Raw genomic sequence first — 16914 nt, 5'->3', positions numbered from 1 at the left:
TACTTTGCTCTGTTCATCTTTACCTCGATCCTGACTAGTCTCACAGTCCCTGCCACTGAAAACTACCCCACAGCATGATGTTGCCACCACCATGCTTCACCGTAGGTATGGTGCCAGGTTTCCTCCAGATGTGACGCTTGACATTCATACCAAGAGTTCAACCTTGGTTTCATCAGACCAGATAATCTTATTTCTCATGGTCAGTTCTTGAGGTGCCTTTTGGCAAACTCCAAGCGGGCTGCCATGTGCCTTTTACTGAGGAGTTGCTTCCATTTGGCCACTCTACTATAAAGGCCTGATTTTAATTAAATTTGCAAACATTTCTAAAACCAGTTTTAAGCTTTGTCATTATGGGGTATTGTATGTAAATTGAGGAAACTTTTATTTAATGTTAGAAAAAGGCTATGTAACAAAATGTGGGGAAAGGGAAGGAGTCTGAATACTCTCCGAATGCACTGTATATAGCTGGTCTGTTCTAACATGGAGCACTTTGTGTCTAATCACCCTAAGAAGCTTATTGATGAGGGAACACTTCTCTGTGTGATTTAGGGAGTCCTGGACACACTTTCTAATTTGAGTTGCTGGTCAAACCAAGGTCTTGCATAAGCTGATTTATTAGTTGGCTCATAATGTCATCTCCCGGCCTTAGTATTGGCCAAGGAACGGAATGTTCCATAAGTGGGGTTGATTTGAACGTGCACAGTTTCTATATCCTTAGAGGCCCACGTAGGGAACCAAATGTCCCCAAGTGGTAATTTCTTGTAACAATAAATCGGCAAATGAAACCAATTGATCAGCTCAATCAATTGAAATGATAGGTAGACCTTTTTCATGTGTTGCCATGGTTTAGGCATCCGTCAGTTTTAGTGGTAGTTGTCAGCTCAAGGTTTAGTCTTATTTTGACCCTGACATTGTAGCAACGTTGTTCCCAGTCCAGATATTGATGGTCTCTGGTTCTCAGGTCTGGGGAGAATGATGTGGAGTTCAGTGGGAACCTGGAGATGGAGGAGGGAGAACTGCCTGACGATGTGGCAGGGGCAGCAGGTAACCTCCTCCTCCACTTTGTCTCTCTCTACTCCCTCCTTTTCCCCCTCCCTCCCTTCTTTTCTTTCTATACCCTTTCTGTATGCCATCTTTCTCTCCTCTTTTTGATCTAGTTATATCTCTATCTCACTCATCAGATCTCTCTTTAGTGTGTGTTTTAGTGTAATGGGGCTTAAAGACGATGACTCATTGTCAGTGTGATGACTTGTCATGGGTGCTGATGTGGGACGTTTTAAGTGTGTTGTGTGGAAAGGTGGTAGCTTCAGTGGATGAAAATGCAACCAAAGGGGAGTGTAAAGGGCTGCATAACAATGCTTAGATTTTCATGCATGAAGTGTGTCCTGTTAGAAGCCAACTCTTCAGTACTTTGATAACTGATTTTGACTTTAGCAATTCAGCACTGGCCTCCCTTAAACTCTGACATGTTGGCTGTCTCTTTTACTTACTATCTGACTCTCTCCTCTGAAAGGAACATATCCATAATTACATGCCCCATATTGGTTTATTTACATTTATTCATTAAACATTGGCTGCAAAGTGGATTATTGTCCCCGCTGCCATTTCCAATCTCTGATCTCTCCCCTTCTCAAATGCTCATTGTATGCAGACCTTAATGATTGATTGTTCTACTGCTCTCTCATAGCTGTTTTAATTTAAATTTTTCCTTTATTTAACTAGGCAAGTCAGTTAAGAACACATTCTTATTTTCAATGACTGCCTAAGAACAGTGGGTTAACTGCCTTGTTCAGGGGCAGAACGACAGATTTTTACCTTGTCAGCTTGGGGATTCGATTTCGCAACCTTGGGGTTACTAGTCCAACACTCTAACCACAAGGCGACCTGCTGCCCCTATGACATGGCTAGAGTTTGGAGGAGTTATCTTGTCTGAAATGGGCCTACTGTAACTCATAATGGAGTGTGAGCTGTTGAGCAGCCACAGCGCTCCTCTGTGTGATAAACCTAGTAAATAAAGATTTCCTTTTGCAACTAGTATTCATTATGCCCTGTTCCAAACTTATTCAAAGCGTCAGTTGACTCATCCAGTATAGTTCACTTTTGGTCTCCAATTCCCCTTTGCAACTGTCTCCTCACCGTTGTATCTCTGAACATACCTCTGACTCTCCCCTGTCTCTCCCAGGAGGCTCTAACCATGGGGCCAGGTGTCTGAGGCGTGGTGGAGGTCTCTCCTCCGCTGGCAGCAACAGCAGTCTGCTGGAGATTGACCCAGTCATCCTCATCCAGCTACTGGACCTGAAGGAACACAGCAACGTGGAGTCACTATGGGGCCTTCAGCCCAGACCCCCTGCTTCCCTGTTGCACAGCCAAGGTAGGTGGTCTCTCTCACGGCGTATCCGGTGTATGTGACAATACAACATATTTTTTTCTACTCTGTACTTTCTACTCTGTACTGTGTAGCCAAGCTAGGGCACAGTCACAAACAATAGCCACTTAATCTCTTCATCGCGCTTGTCCCTCTCCTCTATACCTCTCTTCAGTCCAAGTCCACTCCAGAAAGGAGCGGGGTGAGCGCCGGCCTCAGGCAGTGAGGAGGGGAGCCCCAGACTCAGGGGTCCTGATCCGGCTCAAGGCCCAGATGGCTGAGGTGCGCAGTAAGATGACGGATGTCAAGTTTCAGCTGGAGGCGCGGGGGGAAGCCAGGGTAGGACCCTCTAGCAGAGCCACAGGGGAACAGGGGCCCTCTTACCACGCAGACTCAGACCTGGGGCCCAGCAGAAAGTCCACAGAGCTGGATCTGATGGGGAAAGGACCTGGGGCCTCCAGACACTGTCACTCTGGTGAGTGGTGCTCAGGATTGGGGAGTAACAGATTACATGTAAAATATCTTTGACACCTTTTCTGTTTTCTCAATGACATTCAAATTAGCATTGAAAAAAAGGGCAAGTTTAAGTTTGTTCCGCCTGAGCAAGTCTGACCACAAGTCAGAGACCACTATGATGACACACCAAATGTGTTGGTGGATCACAGGAAAAGAGCAGGAATAGGCTTTTGTAGGCTACAGTCCAAGCTATGTCTTACAATGGTGTGACTGCTATCGGGATCCAAAGATTATCCAATTTGAATAAACACTTGGAGGTAAGGATGACAGCAGTGGTCTGGCCTACGGGCAATACGTGTATCACTTATTATTGATAACTACATGGAGCATTGATGTGAATCACACTGCTGCTCTCTTATTTAACTATACTAAACAAAAATATAAAGTTAATATGCAACGATTTCAAAGATTTTATTGAGTTACAGTTCATATATGAATATCGGTCCATTTTTAAATAAACTCATTAGGCCTTAATCTATGGATTTCACATGACTGGGAATACAGATATTCATCTGTTGGTCATAGATACCTTAAAAAAAAGGTAGGGATGTGGATCAAATAAACAGTCCGTATCTGGTGTGACCTCCATTTGCCTCATGCAGCATGACACCTTTTGTATAGAGTTGATCGGGCTGTTGATTGTGGCCTGTGGAATGTTGTCCCACTCCTCTTCAATGGCTGTGCGAAGTTGCTGGATATTGGCGGGAATTGGAACACACTGTCGTACACGTCGATCCAGAGCATCCCAAACATGCTCAATGGGTGACATGTCTGGTAAGTATGCAGGCCATGGAAGAACGGGGACATTTTCAGCTTCCAGGAATTGTATACAGATTCTTGCGACATGGGGCTGTGCATTATCATGCTGAAACATGAGGTGATGATGGGGGGATGAATGGCACGCAATGGGCCTCAAGATCTCATCACGGCATCTCTGTGCATTCAACTTGCCATCGATAAAATGCAATTGTGTTTGTTGTCCGTAGCTTATGCTTGCCCATACCATAATCCCACAACATTGACATCGGTTGTGAGGCCTGTTGGACGTACAGCCAATTTCTCTAAAACGATGTTGGAGGTGGTTTCGGTAAAGAAATGAACATTAAATTCTCTGGTAACATCTCAGGTGGACATTCCTGCAGCCAGCATGCCAACTGCACGCTCCCTCAACTTGAGACATATGTGGCATTATGTTGTGGGGCAAAACTGCACATTTTAGTGGCCTTTTAGTGTCCCCAATTAAGTTTACAATTTTGGAGAGGTAACTAACTGATTACATTTAGAAAGTAACTTACCCAACCCTGTTGGTGCTATACACCTTCACTGTACACAATACACTCTACAATCTGTGGAATTGAATAGCATTTCACAGCACTTTCTACGGTTGACTCTAAACAGCCAACTGGGGAGCTATCGACTGCTCAGTCAGATGTTCGTCCAACTGTGGTTTGTGTGGCAGGAGGGAAGAAGGCCTTGTCTCCCAAGCAGGAGGGCAGCAGGCTGGGCCTGAGAAGAGCTACAGACGGAGTGGAGAAGGAGTCAAGAGGCCAGAGCAGTGAAGAGTTGTCCAGTGATCAAAGCCTCTTCCCCAGGGACACCCCCAATGGATCAGAAGGTCAGTAGTAAACCCAGGTAGAGGTTGGGTTAGCAGGGTTTAGACCTGCACCAGTGATGACACACCGCCATGGCTCCACCTAAGTACCCAAATGTATGGTTGTCACGTGTCGCACTAATTTGTAAAACATTCATGCAATGCACCAAAAGTGAATGACTTCTGACTGACCAGTGTTTCCCTGTGCTGTGTCATACTGTAGGATCCCTGAAGCCACACAGCGTGCACAGCTCCCCTCCTTCTCTGGGCAGCTCATCGTCATGCTACGACAGCAAGCCCTGCATTTCCAAACACGACCAGGAGCAGCTCTACGGGGCTGACCTGTACGCTCTGGGGGGCCTCAACGGCATCTCCACCTCCACCATAGCACGACCCAGAACCCAGCCCATGGGGTAAGACTATAACACCCTGTTCCTAAATCTAACCCTAGCCCTTATGCATTAGTGGCGATTCCGTTACATTTTCCCACTTCAAAAACAAAGTTTTTCTATAGTCCAGGTGCTTGGAGAAGGGCACATGATAATTGGAAAGTATACTTGGTAAGTGTTTACCCCATGCCAAACCCTCTCCAATTGAACCATTTGTTTTAGGCGTTATATTTGTTTTGAGCCACAGTGATACTATTTGTTTTATTACTTTACTGTGCCAACCTATTTGGACTACTGCTGATCTAGCTAACTAGACTGGAATTTATGAATTTATGCACCACCCTATTTTGGGATTAAATTGGTTTTCCCAACGGACAAAGCAGGGCTGAGAGTGAGCTTTTCTCCAAACTGTTTAGGTTTGAAATAGACCAGCAACTAGTGGTGAAATTATTAGCTTTCACTCTCTTGCCAAAAGTATCCCTATAGTACCTTTAGAAAGAAAGGAAGAAAATTATTCCCATATGTATTGAAATCAATATCACTTGTGGTTTAAACAAATGGCAAATCAACCTCAACCTCCCTTAGGTCCGGCCTGCTGACGGACAGCTCTCTGGACTGTGACTTGGAGGAGACGGCTGAGGTCCGCCAGTCACTGCTCTCCCTGGCAGAGGGACCCTCTTCACGCCCTGATGAAAGTGAGCCGTACTGCTCTAACCCCTCTCTTCCTTCACCTCTACCTCGACCCTCCACTATGGAGGAATGCTATTGTGACGGCAGTAAGGATTGAGCTCAACTTTTTATCTGTGGATAAAATATACTGTAATCTAATACCATACTTGAGGTAGAGTTAAAATCTTCTTGGTGAAGGGAATTTTAAAGGATGTTTATTCTGCAGTTTTAACCCTAATGATCTTGGGGATGAGTTGGTGTCTGTAGAGAGACAGAGAGGTGTCTATTCTGCCCTGTGCAGGATGAGCTGTGCTCTTGGCGGTGATGGTGTTTCTCTTACCTTGGAGATGCCGCTATATTGGTCTTGGTGGTTCCCCCACTCTGTTGCATGTACCTTTTCTCCCTCTTTCTATCTTTCTCCTGTTTTCCTTTCTGTCCCTCCGGCCCCCTCTTTTGTTGACCTATGTGCCCTTTCTCTCCCTTTTCTGTTTGCCTCTCTCGTTCTCTGTCACTCTGATTTCTCTTGTCCTTTGTGCCCCCCGCTCTTTCTGTCTGTCAGGTCATCTTGTCCATAAGCAGACGGTGGTGCTGCTGCCAGGTATGAGCAGTGACAGTGAGATCGACTGTGACACGGAGAACGAAGATGAGGTGGTGGCCCTGGAGGCTGGAGACTGCTGCTATGATGACCAGGCACTGCCCTGTGCAGGTCAATATTGTTACCTGCCACACACATATATGTCTAACCCCTTCACACAAACACTTAAACACACATACATTAGTGTGGGATCTCATTTCTGCACACTTAACACATTTTAGCCTCAAATCACCTTGCCAGTACCGTGGAAGGAAATAAATGCTAAGCTCAGTGTTTTAAATGCTTCTGTTCTTTCCTCCCAGGGACCCAGTTGAACTCGGACGACCTGTGCTACACCACAGGAGAGAACACCGAGAGGTGATTCCCCTCCAACATGGCCTCCACAGCCGGTCTAAACAGTGGCCATCGCCATATGGGCACTGGAGAGCAGTGTATAGAACTTTAATGTACACCAACACTTGTGTAGACACTTGCATGCAGTCATTCTAGTCACCGGCAACCCCAAATGCAATGAGAATGCTAAAACTCACTAAGTGAGCACCTTGATGATGACTGCAAAATATGTAAATATATTTGATCACTTTTTATTAATCTCCATTTATATTTAAATGTAAATTGGATTAAATATGAGTTAGAATGGGGCGAGGAACAATATATTTGCGAGAGACATTCTTTAGGCTGTCGTTGTGAAAAGTAAAATAGTAACATTTTATCATATGTAACTAACCTCATGGTTGATGTTTGCAACGTCTAAATGCTCCGATTGGGCTTTGGTCTGGACATCGATTGGGCTCTGGTGAATTTTGAGAATTAAGCACAGTACACCTGCTTCACAACAGAAAGAGAACCTTAAAATCTCTGCCTTTCTGATTCAATGAGGTGCTATTGATGTGTTTGTGTGGAGGAGCACAGTTAGGCAGGCATCACACAGTGCTGTAATGAACACACCATTCTTGAAAACAGTCTGAACGAACGCCTTGAAGTGGACGCATTTAGTACCTTTATTCCTGTTTCACCATTGATTTAAAACTTGTTAGGAAGTCCCTTTCTGTGCAAATCTTATCATTGCAAACTACTGTATTTCGTCTACTACTCCCGGTAGATTGGAGTTGCTTGCCCCCCAGTAAATCTTTCAGAACAAGAACCAGTTTTTCTGCTGTGTAGACACCTTGAAGGATGTATCAATGGTACGTCCTTCTCTGGCATGTGTAAGAGATTGCTACCTTCTGAATGTGTATTGAGTAGTTTCTTAGTAGAAGATTAGGCATGACTCTTGTTCACCGTAGCGGATTTTGCCCGAATTGATGATTCACACTGACCTTTCTCCTTTCTTGGTTGACAGTCTGGGCTTCAAGTGCTTTTTAACCTTGTCTCGTAATTAAACATCAAAGCTGATGTACCTTATCCGTACATACAGGGTTCTTTCTTTCACCAGTAAGTGTTTTCTGCAGCCCATGTCAAGATCAGCTCTGTAACATAGGCATGTTTGTAGGTGGTGTTTTTGAGTTTTCTGCGCTGCTATCTTAACTATTTTTCTGTATTGTGTGCGCAACTCCTCCCAGTTCAGCTATTCTGCTCGTCTTTGAAAAAATGGGTCCATGCAAATTCACACATTTTGACTTCTATGAAGCAGATATAATTTTGTTTTTCAATTTAGTCGATTCCTTCTCAAAAAATGGATCCAAATGTCACATTCCGTCGTCTTGATTCTAGATTATTTTATTTTGCTTGTTTTCTGGGCAAGATTTGACCAAGGCAATATTTGGAAAGTCATTTGTTTGACAAGAGACGTGTAAATAAGTGTTTGTTTTGTACAAAGGCTTCCCAACAGTGATGTGAAGTGTTCTGTTCTTTAAAGCATGTCATGGAGCAATTTTCTTTCAATATCCTTTTTTTCCCCATCAGAAGGTGCCATCTCTTCCTTGTAGTTGAGCTTTGCTGTGTGACCGTGGACCATTTTATTTACACAGTAACATTTTATTATTTTCAACCCTTGAAAAGCAATCTGACGACCACACTAGCATCCACATGGACATCATAGCAGAAACTGTACTCTTTGTACCATGGAGAACAATGAACACTGGCAAAGACTGTCTTCATTGAAATGTACACTGAAGAGGTGACCCAACTGAATTTGTAAACATTTCTATCTCTTGAAAGGGAGATGTGTAAGATGTCTCAAAGTATACTGGTGTGCATTGACTAATAAGGAAATATGTTCTAAATGCCTGAATGGAGAGCTCAGTGGTTTACACTATAAATATCTTCCTTCAGCTGTAGGATGCCTGATGTTTACCCCCAGCTGCACAGCCTCCTAATGTTCCATCATGTGTGCCTAAAACTGCATGGCTTTAATGGAGTTGAACAGGCAGACGGAGGGTGGACAATATGCTTTAAACCTCTTATTGTGCCCTTGTATATACAGCTCCAGATTCATCCTGATATGGTCTAATTGTATCTATTTCACTGTCAGTTCACTATGCACATTTCTGTTTGTGCCCAGGTTGTAGCTGTGTATTTGTCTGAGTGGGAAAGGGCTGACTTAGGAAAGGTACTAGAAAGAGGGTGATTTAGATGGTTTCAAGTGTTCATGCTTTCCTTTGTGTCTACCATGAGTGTTTTATTTTATATTGTCCCAGAATGCAGTGGGATTTTTATTTGTTGGGTATATGTCATTTTTGTTGTTGTAACTAATAGAATATGACTTAACAAATAAAATATTTTATGGTTTCTTGAAACTGAATGTGTGTTACCTAAATATGGAAATACTTATGAAATGGCTGAATTTATGTAACAATGAAAATCCTGCTTTTGTTTTATCCAACATCAACTGTATGAGAGCTCCATTGCAGATGTGGAGGCAACCACAACAGTGGGGGTTACCCCTCGTCTCTTGAGGTCTGCATTGTATAGGAGGGTGGGTGGTAGGGGCTTAGTGTGTCAGGTTGGCGTGGCTAGAGATTGAGCTCAACAGAGTACTTGAGTGAACGTTGGCACCTGCCATGTCCTGCTTGCATCCGGCCAGCACGAACTCTTCCTTCTTTCAGAAGGCCACCATGCCCAGAAGCGGGGCTTGATTTAGGAGGATTGGAGAGGACATGCTGCACATTAGTCTGCAGTGCAGAAAGCCCCGTAGGAATTGACATGACTCAAGTTACTGTTATCCTACTACAGGTAAATAGTCTGTCTTAGCAGGTTTCCCTCATCCCATTTCTAACCACCCCATAATGTTGTATATGTATTCACATTACATATGTTGGTAATGTGTAACGAAGCTACTTCAAAGTGCCATCACTAGTGCTCCACTTCATACCAATGTTTTATTGGGTAATTGCTCACATTAGTTAGAAATTGATTCTCATGAATAAGTTGTTTTGATGGATTTGAACAGCTTTCTAGGTCTAAGCCATTTTGGTTAGTGTATTGTCAATAAAGCCACAATGTACAGGTCATAATGTACCCTGTAATGTCTCTTCCCATCATGTTATGATAGTTTTTAATATCTGTTAAGTTTATGTTCAGGAAGTGCCTCTGCTCTTCCACTGAAAATGTCCATATTGTAATCCCCTTTTCCTTAGCCCTGATTTCACTCAAACTAGAACAGCAGATCAAATACATCCAGATTAAGGCCTTGATTCGATGAGATCAAGTGTTAACCGGCGATAGCTGACACATGCATAGCTTTGTTTTGGCGGTGTTGGAGTAACCGCGATAGAGCTGTCAAAACGGTTAGCAGCTGCTCTTGTGATCATTGTCACACCCATCCATTTACATTAGAACAGGGGTGTCAAACTTACTCCATGGAGGGCCTAGAGTCTGTCTAGACAACTGTGAGGGGAGTTCTTAACTAATTAGTGACCTTTAATTCATCAAGTATAAGGGAGGAGTGAACCTGCAGACACTCGTACCTCAGTTGAATGAGTTTGACACGTGTGTTAGAAGTTCAGAACAAAGTGTAGACTATATAGAAATAATGATGCTCAAATTGAAAATGATGACGATTTCTATCAGCCTAATCAAGATATCGATTACATCTCACATTTTAGTGTTCAAACTTGTAAACAATGTTGCAACAATGCAACTCTGGGCTGCCAATGGCAATGTCCGCTTTAGGTATAATGCTGGGAGCCGCTTGTGGATTTGACAACTCTTAACACAGTTCCACCTCCGACACCGTCAAAACAACCGCTATGCGGGTGTCAGCTAGGGCGGATCTGATACAATCTAGCCATAAGTGTTGAGCTGATTTAGTTTTTATAGTAACAGGAGTCTGTTGATAACTTTCAAGCAAAGCAGCTATGACAGTGTTTTGTGTAATTCCAGACTCCATTAGAGTAAGTCCCTATTTCAGCCTTCAATTAATGTCCCTCTCACAACACTACATCTTCCACCATTATTTGCAGGCTCCCAGAAAGCACTCCCCTAAATGAGAAAATGGGTGTATTTGGTCTGATGCCCTGAATGTCCCTTAATCGAGCACTAGTGTGACATAGATTAAAGCCATGGCTTTTCCTGTGGGAGTGACTCTCGATTACATTTGGAACACGCAATCTTCTGTGAAACCTGGTGGATATTAACGCTCATCTGTTATGTCAGACGCTAAACTGCTCCAGATATGGTCGCAGTCATAGTAATTAAGTTTTGTGTGTGTGTGTCAAGCTGATGAACAAGAGCAGGGATTTACTCTCCTCATTATTTGTATGTGTGCCTTAAATGCTGCAGCAAGAAAGGCCATGAGCAAAAGCTCAGCTGTGGTGCTGCTACATAATGTCAAATGTTTGAGCCAGCAGGTATATCCCTGCATTTCCATCTGTAAATAGTATACCATACCATGTGCTATGTGGAGCACAAACGTTGTACTTAGTAAGTCTGAAAATCTGTTTCTGAAATTCTGTTGAAATTTGTGAAGGGTTCTTGATGTAGAATGCTTTGGAAAAAAAAAAGGTACACAAATAATGATGATGAATGTTTTATGCCAGAGAAAAGATAAATGGACATCTGACTGCACACCATTCATTCCACCTGGAGGGTGAAATAAAAACATTGCAATTTTTCAGTTTCTCTGCTTGGATGTTAACAAGGAAGTGCCCTCTTCGTTTTCCAGTATATTTTATTAAAATGCTGTAGCTTGCCATCCCTATCTTAAGAATGCTTGACACACTTTACAGGGTGCTGGCAATTACCTAAACTGTGAACACTAGCCATCGTGTACATACATGGGCATACGCGCATATCACCACAGGACAGTTGGAGGCCTTGATTAAAAATAATCTTGATAGTTAATTAAATATGGCTGTTCTATCGCTAGAGTCTAAGCTTGACAGGTGGAGGCTAAGGACACTAATTAAGTCTCCTGGCTCTCTAAGTGGAGCCACTGGAGTCTCGACAAGAGTACAGCACACAGCTGAGGGTTTACACACACACACGTTTGGGAGAATTCCATAGGCCTAATTATAGTCCATCTGGTTGTACAAGAGGTCAAATAAAACTCAGACAAAATACTTGGTTTAATCTTTATACATTATACTAGTCACCAGTTCAGATACACACACATGTTTATATTACGAGAAGAACACAGAAAATACAGATACTGAAACTTTTTACTGGTTTACCTAACCTGCAGGTTGGGGAACAGCTGGTCATGGGTTTGTCTTCAGGGATGCCTGGTGTACAGAGTTTGAACCGCCCTGTGAGAGGAGGCTGGCCAAGCTTAGAGACACTGGGCTGGATTCAATCCATATCACAGAGGTATTGCGTTACAGCGTTATTGAAATTTAAAGACAATGTTCCCATGTTAGTGGAAACTGCATTCACAGTAAACAATGCATTTGTTTCGGCTCAATCGGAAATCACCTTTACATTTCTATTGTGCGATCTGTAACATTTCAGTTATACAGATTGAATAGAGCCCTTTGTTGTGTTTCTCATTGGGACTAATTCAATTAAGCCACCAAACATATTAGTGTACAGCGACAACTGTCCAAGGGGTACATCATAGATTGTGTCCCATACTCCCATTGAGCAGAAGTAAAGTGGTGGGTGCTCATGTCAATGTGAGCACTGGTTAGAGTTTAGGAGGGTGGCTGTTAGTTTGATCTGGCTCTAGCTCTGCCTTTCTCAGTGAAGACAAACCCTCTGAGGGAGCCTTTCCAAGCGCGACTCATAAAGATTCATTATTGCTTACAGGAACAAAGCATTTCGTGGACACAGTGCAGAGTCATGAGAGCAATTGAGTGACATAGGAAAGGGAAGGGGAGAGAGCGGAAGAGACCTGAACTGTGTGGTCTTTTACTATCATCAGGGAAAGTGTCATACTGGCATGGGGGTGTCCTTTGTACCGCAGCAGTGGGTGAGAAAGAGAAGAACTGTGGGTTAAGCGAGCCAGCAAGTTTAGCTGAAGAACTATAGAGTTCGATTTTCTGTTTATGGCTTGGATAAGGTATCAGCGTCTTACAAATGACTGAAGCTATCAAAGACTGTGAGGGGGTGACCATTTTGACATTTCAGTGGATGGTCCTTGAGGAGCATTTAAATTCCCATGTTCCCTTGTCACTCAAGCACTGCTAACGTATATACGACTCTCCTTCCAAAGGTGTCACATGAACAGTACAGTACATTGCTGGGGGCTGTGAAGCTTGATATCAACACAGAATATTGGTGATTTTATATAGCAGACGTATAAGACAGACCGCATGCATACTCTCAACACGTACCCACACGCCTGAACACATTCATACTTACATGTACATAATATGAATGTACTACTATTTCAATAAGCAATTGGTGCCCCGTGTGAGGAATGTTTAGGATGGGAAAGATGTGCACCTTTTTTTGCTCTCAAAAAGAAGCAGAAAGCTCCAAAAAAGCAGGTGATGTGAGTGGGGCTGGGGGTGGGGCTGAGGTAGGGGAGACTCAGGGCATTTGATAACTACCTTTATATATTCAACTTTATGGTTGTCTTTCATAATTGGTCAGAAAATGGCAATTAGTGTGGTCCGCTGTTCCGAGAGTCGAAATGCAGGTGTTGGTTACACAAAGAGAAAGATGCAGAAGCATGGGCATCTTTTAACCCGAAAGGCAGTCCGCTTATTCACATCCTGCTCCTTCAGAGTGGAACACCAGGATAGAATGCTCAGCTTTGTGAGGATACGGTGGTAAGCTGATCAATTATAGATTATTTCCTCTCCCACGATCAACAAAACACCTCCAGAATATTGTCTTCCAGGTGTACTGCATCCAGAAATGATTTTCTTACATCCACACAGGGAGCGTCGCTACAAGTCCAGAACACCACTACTGTCTCAGTCCTATTGGGCCATCTATGAAGGTCCCGGGAGGGCTCCATGTACATTCTACAACTGGAATACATTCTGCTCTCTGGAGATGCTTAATGGTGACTGTCCAAATGGTCTTCTGTAAATGACCACCATGCTTTTCAGTGGGTAGGCCAGCAGGCGACCGACGACTAGTTGTTTCAGAGGAGCAGTAAGCAATGACAGTGATTGGGAACTGACTGACTGGCTGGGGGTGTTTCTCCGTGTGACTGTGGGTCACTGAGGTGGTTTGGTCACTTGTTTCCTGTGCCCTTGTCTCCTGCCCCTGGGAACTCAATGAGACTGGAGCGGGAGCGGGTGAGGTTTTTAAACAAAAGTATGGAAATGGCACAATGTGTTTGTTAGTAAAAGTTGAACATTTCAGGAATGGCACAAACAATTCCTGTTTTCTTAAGGGTATAAAGATGGGGTTTTCCAACAGTGAGAATTAACCTTCTTTGATAAATTTTGAATGGTGGTTGCCTGGGCCAGGAGAGTGGAGGCACATTTTATAGAACCTAGTCATTGCTAGATAGCATTTACTAGTTTATTTTTATAAACTTTTATTTAACTAGGCAAGTCAGTTAAGAACACATTATTATTTACAATGACGGCCTAGGAACAGTTGGTTAACTGCCTTGTTCAGGGGCAGAACAGATGTTTACCTTGTCAGCTCAGGGATTCATTCTAGCAACACTTCTGGTTACTAGTCCAATGCTCTAACCACTAGGCTACCTGCTGAAACTATGGAGTTTCTGAAAAAATACCATTTACATTTGAAAGGATAATGAGATTAAGATTAATTTATATATTTGTCAAACCAGAGATGAAGACTTTGACATCATGCTTATGCTCTATTGTTGTTAGTGAAATTGTAAAGCAGTATAGTGATTGGTTAAGTAGCCCATGTAAGTGATATGACACACATGGGTCCGCATTGTAATGGGAAGTTTAGAAGGGACTTTTTTGACTGAGGGTCAAAATTCCCATCCATTTTTCTTTTTCAGGAAATGGTCTTAAGTGACAGATATTGAAGGCATATGTTCTGCTGCTTTATCTTAACTATTCTGGCCCAGTAAGTCTTGCAATGCCTGATAGGGAACTTACTCACACCCAACCTGTTGGGAAAGACTTCTCGTCAATGAGAACACATCTTGTGTTTAGTGTTATGTAACCATCAATTTGACAGGCATAGCACAGACTGATTAATGTCTGCTCTTGCATGATGTCATCCCCAACATTATAAATAGAATATCATTTCTTAATAATATCCCCTTTTAGATGCCATTATCCTCTATTGTAACCCCATCTGGAATACATATCGGTCTATACATGTTGGATTTATTCAGGTAAGTGACCACTAATCTTATAATCCTGTATTAACTACTCCCATTTATGGAGATGGAGTGAGTGGATAATGTGTATTCCATTATGAATCTGAGTACAGTACAGTATGTGTTTGCAATATGGGCCAGGAGCAGTAAATTGTTATGTCCGGCCTCCTGAATGGGGCTGTGTGGCTATGGGGAGGGGTAGGTGCTTGTAGAGATGAATGGACGGACGGACGGACGGGGTGGTGCCAGTGTCCTGGATGGGGAGTTTATGATGGATGGATGAATGAATGACTGTAGTCAGATAAAGGAAGGGGCAGGAGAGAGAGGAGCTAGTGGAGATTATGTCACATCATCAGACTCTGCTGCCGTTGGGTAGGTGGGGGAGGGCCACCCCAGGCCTTCTCTCAGGGCAGCGCTGGGGGTAGGGCACACTACGGGTGGAGTGCAGCAGGCCGGGGAGCTCCCTGGGCGCTCGGCCCCAATCCTGGGACCACCACCCCCATCTGGGGCTCACGCACTCCATCCTCCGGGTGTGCCTCCCCGCGTAGCCAAACAGGGCGGCCGCCAGGGGCCATTGTCCATCTGAGCTGGGATCTTGGCAGGTAGGGACTCGGAGTTTAGGCCGGTGCTTGTGCCTGGAGCCCTTTAGCCCCTCTTCTAGACAGGGCAACCAGGCCGCGCCATGGCCCTCGGCAGGCATGAGGTTCTGGGTGAGGCCTAAGGACGGGGACGGGTGTGAGCTGGCAAGGGGGAGCCTGATCGGACCCTCCTCTCCCAGCGTGGGCCCCAGCAAGCCTAGGCTGGTTCTGTCCGTCAATGAGTCCATGCGGTCTTCATAGCCCAGGTCGGCTGGAGCCGAGCACTGCTGCAGGAAACAGTGACTCTTCCCCCCAACATCCGCGGTGCCCCCGTCCTGGCATGCCATCTCCCCTTGCCCTTCCTCCTCCACCTCCTCATCCTCTATTTCCTCCCCTGCCCCCTCCTCCTCTCCCGGGGGGGGCGCGCGGAGGTCTCTAAGGAAGACCACAATGACGGAGATGTTGTCGCTGGAGCCAGCATCGCGGGCCGAGGCCACCAGCTTGTGGGCCACCATGGTGCTGTCGCCACTGTTCTCCGTCAGGTGGTCGCTGACCACACGCACCGCCTCATCAGGACTGACTGTGTCGTAGAAGCCGTCGCAGGCCAAGATCAGGTAGTCCTCTGTGCCGTCCAATGTGACTATGTGGTGGTCGGCATCGCCAGAGATGTAGGGCTTGTGCTCATTGTCGCCTGTCAATCACCAAGAGAAAGAGAGATAAGAAACGAGGGAAACAAATCATATATTGTAAGAAATGTATCATTGAAACATTTGTCAAAGTGCTGAACAGCAACCTGGGCATAAACACCCCAAAGAGCTGAAAGCAATATAATTTGATATTCCGTGCTGCTGTTTCTGTCATGTCCACCATGCTATGCATCTGTTTTGAAATCAAGGTGGAGAAAAACAAATAATACATTTTAATTTAATAAATAATTATATAATATCTGCTGCTTGCCGCCTTTGCTTTCTGTTCAGCCTTTTGTGACTAATGTATTTATATAAACATGGAAATGATTATCAGTGTAGCAATATCTGTCCTTTCTCCTCTCCTGCATGCAGTAGGAAACAGTTCTAATGTAGCAGCTACAGTATTTCCTGTCGAGGAAGTGGTTGTTTTGATATCAGATTAGGGAAGCTTTAGGATTTGGGAACAGAAGGTCACAGTAGGGCTTCCTCACTAGCCACCACTAAAATAGCTACCGGGAAATAAGACTAGAAGCTAGCCGCAAGTTGCCTTGTGAATCAGTGCTTGAGGTCAATTAGAATTGAGGTCAGTGGTCTCCCGATTGGTGCAGTGATGTAAGACACTGCATCGCAGTGTTAGCTGTGCCACTAGAGATTCTGGGTTCGAGTCCAAGCTCTATCGCGACCGGGAGACCCATGGGGCGGCGAACAATTGGCCCAGCGTCGTCTGGGTTAGGGGAGGGTTTGGCCGGCAGGGATGTCCTTGTCCTATCGCGCACTAACGACTCCTGTGGCAGGCAGGCAGGGTGCAGTGCACGCTGACACGGTCGCCAGTTGTATGGTGTTTTCCTTTGACACATTGGTGCGGTTGGCTTCCG

General features: G+C 44.4%; 2 protein-coding genes across 3 annotated transcripts in view; one reads left to right on the top strand and one right to left on the bottom strand.

The window, feature by feature from the left end:
- The window catches only part of LOC118390032 (E3 ubiquitin-protein ligase TRIM37-like), a 36005-nt gene extending 27142 nt beyond the window's left edge, over positions 1-8863 (top strand). Inside the window, exons 18-25 of one of the 2 annotated variants that reach the window (XM_035780172.2) lie at positions 962-1044; positions 2183-2371; positions 2541-2840; positions 4341-4496; positions 4696-4885; positions 5447-5556; positions 6090-6236; positions 6428-8863. In XM_035780172.2, the coding sequence (XP_035636065.1) occupies positions 962-1044; positions 2183-2371; positions 2541-2840; positions 4341-4496; positions 4696-4885; positions 5447-5556; positions 6090-6236; positions 6428-6486 (1234 nt within the window). In that variant the 3' untranslated portion in view covers positions 6487-8863. Of the gene's footprint in view, positions 1-961; positions 1045-2182; positions 2372-2540; positions 2841-4340; positions 4497-4695; positions 4886-5446; positions 5638-6089; positions 6237-6427 lie in introns of both variants that reach the window. The other variant, XM_035780170.2, reaches the window with a different exon arrangement.
- A 2763-nt stretch (positions 8864-11626) lies between these two features.
- Positions 11627-16914, bottom strand: part of LOC118390033 (protein phosphatase 1E-like) — a 73560-nt gene continuing 68272 nt past the window's right edge. Inside the window, exon 7 of the mRNA XM_035780173.2 lies at positions 11627-16041. Coding sequence (XP_035636066.1) covers positions 15125-16041 — 917 coding nt within the window. The 3' untranslated portion in view covers positions 11627-15124. The remainder of the gene's footprint in view (positions 16042-16914) is intronic.

The sequence above is a fragment of the Oncorhynchus keta genome, chromosome 11, assembly GCF_023373465.1.
Source record: "Oncorhynchus keta strain PuntledgeMale-10-30-2019 chromosome 11, Oket_V2, whole genome shotgun sequence".
Taxonomy (NCBI): Eukaryota; Metazoa; Chordata; class Actinopteri; order Salmoniformes; family Salmonidae; genus Oncorhynchus; species Oncorhynchus keta.
The sequence above is the reverse complement of the archived record's forward strand: the minus strand, read 5'-3'. Positions and strand labels throughout refer to the sequence as shown.